Source organism: Echinops telfairi, unplaced genomic scaffold, assembly GCF_000313985.2.
Source record: "Echinops telfairi isolate 266 unplaced genomic scaffold, ASM31398v2 ScPeMD7_3533;HRSCAF=4204_0, whole genome shotgun sequence".
In the NCBI taxonomy this organism is placed as follows: domain Eukaryota; kingdom Metazoa; phylum Chordata; class Mammalia; order Afrosoricida; family Tenrecidae; genus Echinops; species Echinops telfairi.
In genome coordinates, this window is record NW_022107431.1 from 86603045 (window position 1) to 86614130 (window position 11086).

General features: G+C 42.4%; 1 protein-coding gene across 1 annotated transcript in view; it reads right to left on the reverse strand.

Moving 5' to 3' along the window:
- Positions 1-2329: 2329 nt before the first annotated feature.
- PM20D2 (peptidase M20 domain containing 2) overlaps positions 2330-11086 on the reverse strand; it is a 16695-nt gene continuing 7938 nt past the window's right edge. Inside the window, exons 4-6 of the mRNA XM_013004274.3 lie at positions 10704-10839; positions 5925-6032; positions 2330-5708 (exon numbers count right to left, since the gene is read on the reverse strand). Of these exons, the coding sequence (XP_012859728.1) occupies positions 5554-5708; positions 5925-6032; positions 10704-10839 (399 nt within the window). The 3' untranslated portion in view covers positions 2330-5553. The remainder of the gene's footprint in view (positions 5709-5924; positions 6033-10703; positions 10840-11086) is intronic.

An 11086-nucleotide genomic window follows, 5' to 3' on the forward strand; every position in this document is an offset into this window, starting at 1 on the left:
ACACCTGATCCCTTCGACACCTTGTGATCACATAGGCTGGTGGGGCACTGGGCTTCTGATGAGCTCTTTCAGGTTCTTATACAACAGCACACAATGTTAGCAGGTCAGATGACATAAGCTTAAACTTTAGTACTCCTTGAATAAATGAGACTCAGGGGAATGCAGGCTTTGACCTGCTCACCATTCTCTTATGCTAACAAATAGGTGAAAGTTCTAACTCTCTCAAATGCATCCCGGGGGGGCAATACCTACTTATTCTTTGACCCAAAACACTGCTTATCTATGTAAAACCCTGACCTGATAGTCTTTCTTATTTTATATTTCTGAGGTCTATTTTTTAAGGTGATTGGATGTTTTCATCTTACATTTTAATCACTGGAAAAGAGAGTTTTGAATCTATTTTGAAAGCTAGTTTAAATATAGAAACATGGATACTTGTAATTTTTTCACCGGATACATCTATTTTTTTAGCCAGTGAAAAAAATCTAAATTGATTGAGTTATTACACAGAACTACTTTTCATTGGCAAATTTTTAAAAGTTCAATACTATAATTGTACATCTAACTCTTCTTACATACACTTTAAATTGGCAAGTTACACTAGGAAAATCATTTTTAAACAAAAGGATGTAATCATTCTTAAAACTTTTTCCTATGAATACATGACACTCATAGTTTAAAAGCAAGCCAACATCTGTAAGACTAATAACTTAATGAGATTACAGTATACCACACTATACTTGTGTACTTATAGTTCCATCTTAATGTATTTTCACTATATCAAATGTCTTTTGTTAAAGAAGGTCCACAATACAACCGTTCTTGGATATACATATTTATTAACATTTCAGGTTTTTCACATATTTTAATTATGTATGTATTAAATGTTACTATTACTCTAATCTGATGCAGAGGCTGTTTATTTAAAAATATGAACCTTATACAAATCAAAATGTGTCATCCTCAACTACACAATTGTAGTGTAAAAAGCATGCTGAAGTATGTAAAAAATAAAGAAGTAATTTGCCATGATCTAACAGTTTATAAAGAGTCGCTGGCTAGCACAAAGAACTGGTTTGTTTCACAATAAAAATTTAGTGTGAGAGTTTAGTCCAAAAGACTAAAGAGATGCTCTTCAAGTAGAAATGACCGTGTACAATACAAACATTTTCAGAGTTCTTTAACATTATACAATTAGACCATCAGCCTTTAACAAAGGTTTAACGTTTCTTCTCTTAGATCAAAATATCAGAAACACTTCCTCAGAATTTTCCAGGACAAGCAGGTTTGTCCCCACAACTCCAGTGTTGCTCACATGGAGTAAATCTTGTGAGAACTTATATTAATAAACACTCCTCTGGAGGGATGTGGGAAATCAAAACACAAGTTTACACACATACTCACAACACACAAAATATTCTAACTGATCCTGCGTGCTCCAGCTATTATGTACTACAGGCAATGAAATGGGAAGGGTTTCATGAGTGGTCCATCTAACACGGATTTGCTATAACTGAGAAGTCATCATAGATTTTCTGAGGCAAGCTAAGTATTGTGGCTTTATGCCACTGAGTTGATTCCAAGTCACAGGGACCCTAGAGGGCAGAATAGAACGGTTCCAGTGTCCTACACTGCAATGTCTACCGAACCCAATCACCAGGTCTTCTCTCTTGGCGTTACCAGTTAAGTTCAAATGAACCTTTTGATTACTGAGCTTTAACTATTACACCACCTTATCATAAACTATACACAACCGTCTTATATGGTACATCACAACCAGCCACAGTAGCTGAAGTCAAGGTTAATTTAGCAGTCACGTAGTAAACATACCCCTGAAGAATGAGTGCAAAGATGATGGAGCTTCAACCCCGAAGGAGGCGGTTTCCTACATTCAAATGGTAGAATGAAGATCTGCTAGAGTTGGTTCCTCTGGACATGAGGGCTGGTGTCTCCAGCCTTTATTTGAATACTGATTCATGTTCACTTCTAAGAGATATGTCTCAGCTAACTCCAAATCCCAAACCAAACCCATTGCCGTCGAGCAGGACTCCAACGGAAAGGGACTGTTGGGCAACACGGATCACCCAGACTCAGTTACAGAAGTCCACTGCCACACCTTTCTCCCAGGGAGCAGCCGAGCACTCACTGGATCACCGGGATGGCTCCTTCAACTATCTCACCGGCATATAAAAAGCATAAAGGAGTACTTAAAATGTGAATTCTATTAAATAACCACAACCTAAGATTAAATAAGGGGCCCTGGTGGTGTAGTGATTACACAATGGGTGCTAAGGGCAACGCCAGCAGTTTGAATCCATCAGCTGCTCCAAGGCAGAGAGACGAGATTTTCCACTCCCACAAAGCGGGGCAGCCTTACTCTGTCTCATAGGGTCACTGAGAGTCGGAACTAACAGGACGCCAGTCAGCGAGGGAGGTGGGTTCCGTATCGGGCTGCTAATCTACAAGGGAGAGATGAGGTTTTCTAGTCCCTTACGATCGAGTGTCGGAAACCAACTCTGTCTTAGAGGATCGCTATGAGCCAGAATCAACTTGATAGCAGTGAGTTTGGTTTTTTAAGTTAAAAGGATGTGAACTTGGTGAAATCTGGAAAAACAATCTGCTTCCACATTGACTACTGAGCTTATGGCCTCAACCCCCTCTGTGTCTGCCATAAACCTGTCATAGGTTTATAAACAGAGGTATCTATCATGAGTAAAGTATCCCCTATTTTGACCATATCCTTTTGAGGAGGGGGGAGAAAGGAAAATATTATACTGCAAAGACTCAAGAGAATAAAAATTGACCCACATATTAGTGGTAACTCAGTTTTGTTCCCAGCATGAGTTGATGCAGACAGAAGTGCTCTGTGTATACCAATGGCCTGCATGCCAGATGCAACTCCACATCTTTCCCTCTTTCTGACGCTTATCCAAACTGCACATGAATCAGCAGCAGTATGTTGCCAACCTTCCCTTTCTCTAGCTTGTCCATTTAGAAGTCTATGAGGCACAAGCAAATGCTAATAAAAACCACATGCAAAATACGAATCCTTTGAGTAATAATTAACTGTGACTCTTCACCAAGACAGTGATGTGCATGTATGTACGGGGACATCACAGTTAGCAATCACCAAGCTAGAAATGTATACGGCTTTAGAAAATAAAACCGGGTCTTCGGGTACAGGAGTTTTAAACTTCAAAGCTGATAAACCTATGTATAGGATTGTTAATAGAGAAAATAAAGTTCTGCTTTACATAATCAGAGGTTTCAGATTCTTAGCCTAAAGAACAGTCGTTATTGGTACCCTCACTAGAATATAAAATATAAATATGTACCAACTGATTTTGAGTCATCAGACAAAGGGTGGCATGGGGAGTCACTAGAAGCTGATGTGCAGAGTTAGGAGACTGGCTTGTATAGGGAAATGGGGTAGCTGTATCTCAGAGCAAAGTAAAGCAAAATCCGCGGAAGCTGGAACATGCGAGAGACGGAGAATGAAGCTATTTTCCACTATGAGAGAGCAACTGAAGAGTGGAAGACGGTCAACACTGGGAAATTGTAAGGATCTGGAAAAATAAGGCAGACCCGGTGAGTTCTGGCTCCCTTCGGTTTTGAGCACAAAGTCCGACCACACCACGTGACACCACGTGAGGGTCACCATGGCAGGGCCCGTGACCTCGCCTCTCCCTTTCTCAGGTGCCGCTCAGCAGCTTGTCTCCTGGAGAAGATCTGATTCCAGGTTGTAAGTCAAAGAGAAGGAGGCTGGATTTGACAGGTACACAGAAAATGACCGGCAACTTTTTTGGTCTGTAAAGGACCAGACAAAATATTTTCAGTGTTGCAGATCATATCCAGTGTAATTACATTTTTTTAAGCCTTACCCATGTGAAAGCCATTGCTGGCGCTCTGCCTGTATAAAAACAGCCTGGGCAGGCCCAATCAGGAAGAAACGTCAGTCTCAACTATTAACCCTCCCCAATTGATCCTTTGTTCCTTGCACCTTTAAATTACTTTAGGAAAGGATTGTAAGGACAAATGGCCTAACCCAACTCTCATTTTCCAAGTGACATGCTTACAGGCCAAGTGGTATCCATCCCCCCAGCACCCACCCCCACCCCCAAAGCCGTCTCATCATTTTGGAATACTTATACTCAACATTGAGAATGTGCTCTAAAACAAAGGGTACTGGAGCTTTTGTATATGCACAGCTTAAAATAGTCATTTTACCTTTATCTCACACTTTTCTACCACGTTCAAGAAACCAACCTCAGAATAATACTCATGAAAAACTTTTAGTAAGTATTCATTGAGTCAGGATGGGGTCTCCACAGGCTCAGAATTCAAGTCAACTACAATATTGTCACACCACCAGGCTGGCTTCTGAGTAGAAACCTTAAAAGAGTTCATTAAGTTAGGGGGACTAGTCATATGACACTGAAGATTCAAGACAAACAAGAACCGTTATTGTTTCTCTCTGCAAATGTTTCCAGAACACATTGGGCACCCGGATTACAGCAAGAATCAATTCTACCTCCCTGTTACAGGACATGGTAACACAGTAACAACACTTCAGCGCCACTCCTTCTCTCGTTCCTTCAAAAGGCAGAACTAAAGCTAGTCTTTGCACCAGAGTTTTGAGTTGCTTTCTTCCACCATCTCTGATGTAAAACACACCTTTACCATAATGCAGAGATTCTCTAAACCGGGTGGGGACTATCTGACCTCTCAGTCAAGTAAGGCTCAGGGCAATCATCAATACCCGCTAACATCACACGCACTAACATCACACGCCTCCCCAAAGAGAAGCAGCTGCAGCCAGCACATTAGGTGTGAGTTAACTAAGTGTTCTAATCATCGAAATGGCCCATGGCAGAAAAAGGTTCCCCACACCTGCTCTGAACCAAAACAGGTATCGTAGATAGTCAGCATGAACTCGCTCACTGCCATTGGGTTGATTCTTATTCAGAGAACACAGCTGAACTGGCCCTGTGCATTTCTGAGACTGAAACTCTTTCTGAGAGTAGACAGTCTCAACTTTCTCCCTCGGAGAAGCTGGTAGTTTTGAACTCTTAACCTTGCAGTTGGCAGTTCAACTCACTACTCCATCAGGGTTCCCCATTCAAAACGAACTACTGCTGAATTTAGAATGTGAATTTTAAAACCCACTTTCTAAAATGCCAAAAGCTTCTTTCCTTGTATGTCAATTCTGAATGTGAAATTTCAAATCTCTTAGGATCTTTTCAAACTCATGCACTGACACAACCAGATAAATACATTTATAAAATATCATTACTGGTAAACCAAAGCCCATCCAAGATATGCCATCACATATCAGTTTCTGAAAGATCACAATTCTATCAAATAAAACTTTCCAAAAATTCTCCCTTCAGCTAAGTGATCATGTATTTTTTACACATTACATCCTCATGTTTCAGGTAAGAACAATTTGATTCCTTTGTGATTAAAAAGCTAGCATGCCTCCTTCATTCAAGATGATCAGAGGAAAAAGTCATCGCTTCTTAGTAATTCCTAAGTGGCTCCCCAATCTTCCTTTTAGTCTACTGTATGTAAAAATTCCTCTTCCTGAAGCTGCAGTTTGAAGTCCTCTCTGATACGCTCTAGCAGCTCTGGTTTAAAGAGCACGTCCAGTGCAGTCATTGCCAGAGCTTTGGCCGTCCGCAAAGTGTAGAACTGAGCTTCTTGTGCTCCTACAAAATAAGAGACAAATAAATAAAAATACCCCCATACTTATTACATATGAATTTATTCACTTCTCAGTATTTAATTTGCCACCCCAACTTCTCCACAAAATCCTATCATCTGAGGTGAGGTCATGCAGTAAGATAACGACAGGTTAAACTCAACCGTCTGAAAGGCAACTCCTATTGGAGAAAGGCAGAGCATCCACTTTTCCTGCCCCTTACCTGCAGCTTCCGTGTACTGCTCAGTATGATTCAGGGCGTTCGAGCCAATGGAGAAATATGGGTGAATCCCAGGAACCACGAAAGTAACATTTCCAAAATCAGTAGATCCTTGGAACACACAGCGTAAGAGAAGTGATATTTGATCAGTATTTTTGAATTATGAAGTTGTGACTACACCAACAGAACCACGCTCCTTGGGAAGCTGTTCTTGGTCATTGCTTTCACGGCCTCACCGCCTCCTGGTTCCTCAGTGTCAGTCACTACCCATCTGCACTCACAGACTGGTGAGTACCTTCAGGCTCGGGCTTACCTGCCCTCTCAGCAGGGCTGCACCCTGCCGACAGTTTCTTCTTGTCTTGCCATCTCTAACACTGCCCTTCCCTGTTTCCTTTCTGCTTCTCTGATGGCCCCTTCTTCTAACTTTTTGGGGTGTAGCCTCCTCTGACCATAAAATACTAGCTACTCAAAATTCAATTCCAGGTTCTTTCCTCCTCTGATGCGATCATCTGTCTTGATGTTGGCCGCAGCACAGTGATTACCCATTGAGCTGCCGACAGCAAGGTCAGCAGCTCAAACCCTCAGCCACTCCATGGGAGAAAGATGAGCTTTTGTACTCCCATAAAGATTTAGTCTCAGAGGTATGGGAAGAGGGGCGGGGGGTACCCGAGAGCAAAAATGACTGTGTAACTCCCCTCAAGGGGAACAAACAGCAGAATTGTACGGGAACAGATACAGTGGATGGTGTAAGATATGGCAAAGATAAATAAAATAATAACTATTTATAATACAATAAGGGTTCCTGGGGTGTAGGGTGAGCACGGGAGGGATAAAGGAAGCTGACTATCAAAGAGTTCAAGAAGAAAGAACATGTTTAGAAAATGACGGTGGCAGAAATTGTACAATTATGCTTGACCTAATTGATTATGGATTGTTATAATATCTGTAAGAGCTCCCAATCAAATGATAAAAACATATTTAGAGATTTGGAACCCACAAGGGAACGTTCTAACCTGTCCTGTAGGGCCACTATCCATCAGAATCAACTTGATGGCACGAGATTTTTGCTTTTTTTAATGCTTTCTAATTAATTAGCCCCACGTCAAATGCATTCCCAGTCTGTTCTCAGCTCCACAACTGCACACCCAACTGCTAGCTTGGTCTCTCCTCTTGGCTGTCTTCAAAGAACATCGCAGCTAGCATATCCAAAATCAAATCCGTGGCCTTCCTGTTCTTCCATTCCCACCACACTGGTCCTCGTCTCTAAGCTCACTTGCTGTCCCAGACCATCGAAGCGATTCTGAAGTGTGTGTGGCAGAGTGAAAGTGAGCGCTGAGCCTACACAGTGGCTGATTTTTTGGAAGTAGATGTGTTCTCATTGACTATTTTGAGCCATTTCCACTGGATGATGACATGGGAAAACCATCAGATATGAGTTACAGATATTAAATAACACCCCCAGTCTCATCGCTACTAGGTTAAAGGTAAAACCAGGCTGAGGGCGGACTTTGAACGGAGGCAAGCGGCCTCCGTGACAATGTACTGCTTGAGAGAATAATTCACCATGTTCTTAGGCTGCCAGAAACGGTTGCAGACACAGCGGTTATGAAACAACAGGACACCAGACAGGCGAAGGCCTGCAGCCTATTCCAAGACCTTCCTTGTAGAGCCAGACCCTTGCACCCATAAGCCTTAACCTATAGGCACTTCCTTCTCCTAACCAGCATTCTTTCTCCTACTGCTAGACTGAAGAAACTGGCTAGGGCAAACATGTAAGGGGGCTTCTAAAAGTATATGGGAAAATTCCATGATCTTTTTACTCAATTTTTCCACAAACTTTTTGAAGCTTCCTCATGCATGACTACGAAGACTGCCACAACTGTGGATTCATGGTCTTCTTCCTCAGCTGACAACTCAGTGTGTGTGTGTGTGTGGGGGGAACAACACAAAACTCGGATGCCCTGGCCACCTGCTTCCTTTCAATCCTCCGTCCACCAGGTCAATGCTCACCCACGTGCTCGCAACAGCTGCTTAGGGAGCCGTGTCTGAACGCCCTGCCCTCTCTCCTGAACATTTACCGGCATCTGCTTCCACCCTCTCCCACTGTTGTGTCTTCAGTGCTGTCCAGTCGGTTCCAGCTCAGAGCAACCTTACGCACAACAGAACGAACAGCGTTGGACGTGCACCCGCCTCAGTCGCTGTCATGTCTGAGCTTGCTCTCTCGCTCCATCTTGTCTCTTTTCACAGATGGCAGTGTGTTTCAGAGTTGTCGGGTTTTTCAGTTTGCTTTCCTTTAACGCTAACTGTTCTTGAAAATGAAGAGTCTGCCTTTGCAAGCGCACCAGTTAATCCAACCAGCCTTTAAGTTTTTTCTTCAAGCCAACTCTTAAGTTTCGAATTGCTAGTCCAGTGGACACCAGGTGACATTATCTTGGTCAACGTCTACCATGCCTAAAATGCCTTACTCCTCCGAGAAATTCTCCAGTCCCGTGGCTTCCATGATCCCACGCCCTCCTCGACAGCTAGCTTTCTCTCCGACCTTCCTCCATCATCTCCTCTAGCTCCCTTCCCTTTGCCTCTCTCCTCAGTGCTGTTGGTCTCCGGAGCTTCATCTTTGGGTCTCTTTGTATGTACTCAGACCAGCTCACTAACGCCTATAGCTTACGTTATTTTCCATAAACTCCCAATCCCTATATCTACAATCTAGATATACCTTTCAGGGGGCCCAAATTCAATAGGCTATTGGAAAATTCTATTTAGAAACTCTATAAAAACAAACAAATCCAAACCTATTACCATGAAGGTGATTCCGATTCACAGTGACTCTAGAGGCCAGGGTATAACCATTCTTTAAGGCAGTGGTTCTCAACCTTCCCAATGTCTCGACCCTTTCATACAGTTCCTCCTGTTGTGGTGACCCCCCCAACCATAAAATTATTTTGTTGCTACTTCATAACTGTCATTTTGCTACTGTTATGAATTGGGCTACCCTTGTGAAAGGGTCATTCAAACCCAAAGGGGTCACGACCCACAGGTGAGAACCACTGCCTTACGGTTTCTGAGACCGCAACTTTGCAGAAGCACAGTCTCATCTTGAGCCAATGGAGTGGTTAGTGAGTTTGAACTGATGGCCTTCCAGCTGGCACCCAATGAGGAAGCCACTGGGCCACCAGGCCACCTTTGCAAATATTCTAGGCGCCTCAAATTGAACATGCTAAATTATTCATATAACACACCAGGAACTGTGACCAATTTATACCCCAGTCAAAGCAAGCAGGAGTCAAGAAATCAAATGATTTACTTGAGCAAACCTGCTGCGAAAGAAGCTTTAAACCATGGTATTTTAAATTTCCTTATTACATACAAAACCTAGACGATGACAAGGAACAGACAGAGAAGAATGGATGCACTCAAAACAGTGGTCCTGGTGAAGAGCAGTGACCAAACCATGAACTACGAAAAGACTAAGGGGCACTGGTGGGCTAGAGGGTTACCCGTTGGGCTGCTAACCTCCAGGTCAGCAGTTTGAAACTACTAGCCACGCCCCCAGGAGAAAAATGAGGGTTTCTACTCCTCCCGTAAAGAGTTACAGCCTTGGAAACCCAGAGGACTTCCCGGTCCTGTAGGATCGCTTGGAGTCGACACTGACGTGATGGCAGTTGAGTCTGGGTGGGTTTTTGTGTGTTTATTAAAAGAATGAACAAATCATTCTTGGAGGAAGTACAGTCAGAAGTACAGCTTAGAAGCGAGGATGTTTAGACTTACTCTTGCTTACTTTGGACACGTGAAAAGGGGGCCAATCACTGGGAAAGGGCCTCATACTTCATAAAGTCAAGGTCAGCAACACACAGGAAAGCCCTCACATGACTGACTTACGAGGGTGGCACAGATGGGGTTAACATTTAGTTCTGTCGCCCATAACATCCCCACTGCAACTAACATCAACAACAATGTGATACAACCTGTCTTTTCTCTTAAACTCCTCTATCAACAAATGGCACTATCATCACCACATTCCCTTTGAGTCTCTATATCATCAAAAAGCATTATATTTTAGGAATAGAAAAACATATGGCTATCAAATGCATTTAAAGGGGAAAAAGTTAAAAAAAATAATAATAATAATAAAAAAATAAAGGGGAAAAAGTTAAATAACCCTAAAGTATACTTCCAAAACCACACCCCCTGCCATCCAGTAGATGCGGACTCATAGCAACCTGAGGAGACAGAACTGCCCTGTAAGTTTCTGAGACACAAACTGTGCAAGGGTACAGAGCCTCGTCTCTCCTCCCAGGAGCAGCTGGTGCTCTCAAACTGCTGACCTTGCAGTTAGCAGCCAATGTGTAACCACTAGGCAAACAGGGATCGTTAAGATATACTTAGGCTTATTTAAATTCGAATAGTTGTATTTTACACGTCAGAAGTCTAAAATGCCCCAGGTAATTAAGTGATCTTATTTTGAGGAGAAAAACTAAAATTCTGTTCTTTTGACAGTTTACTTTGAAATTAGATGAAAGCTTAAATACTAGAAATGCTTAAAATACAGAGCAAAAAGTAGGTTGGTGATTTTGAAATCTGCTCACTGACAGTCATTGACTGACCAGTCCATTAGTTCCTTCCCCTTACTACTGAGTTTGTGAAGACCCGTGTCAAGAAACCAATAGGCAGTCACCCCCATCACCACCATTCGCCTCCACAGCCAGTCGACAACCTCATTTAACCCACATGGTATTTTCCCTTCCCTCAGTATCTGAATGACAGTGTTAAGAAAGAATGAATTACCTGATGGGGTACTCAACATCGCATCTTCTGAAATGAATTCTATTCCCAACTTCTTCCCATTTTCCATATAAGCTTTCCACAGGCTTTTATTGGGAAGGACATTGTAATAATCATGTGCTCCACCTTTAATTTCTACCTAATGAAAACAATTATAAATCAAAGTTTAAAATAAAAATCCAAATGGTTTCATTTTCAAACCCAGTGACCTATCTTTAACAAAACGAGGTTTTAAGAAGAACGTTCTCTCCTGGATATAAGCTTGCTCAAATCTCTTATCTAGGACCCTATCTCCCATATGTTATCTATGCACCCAAACCACACACAGCCACCAGACTCTACTAAGAGAGTGATTCGCTTCGTGCCCTGAAGAATAGAAGTTTTAC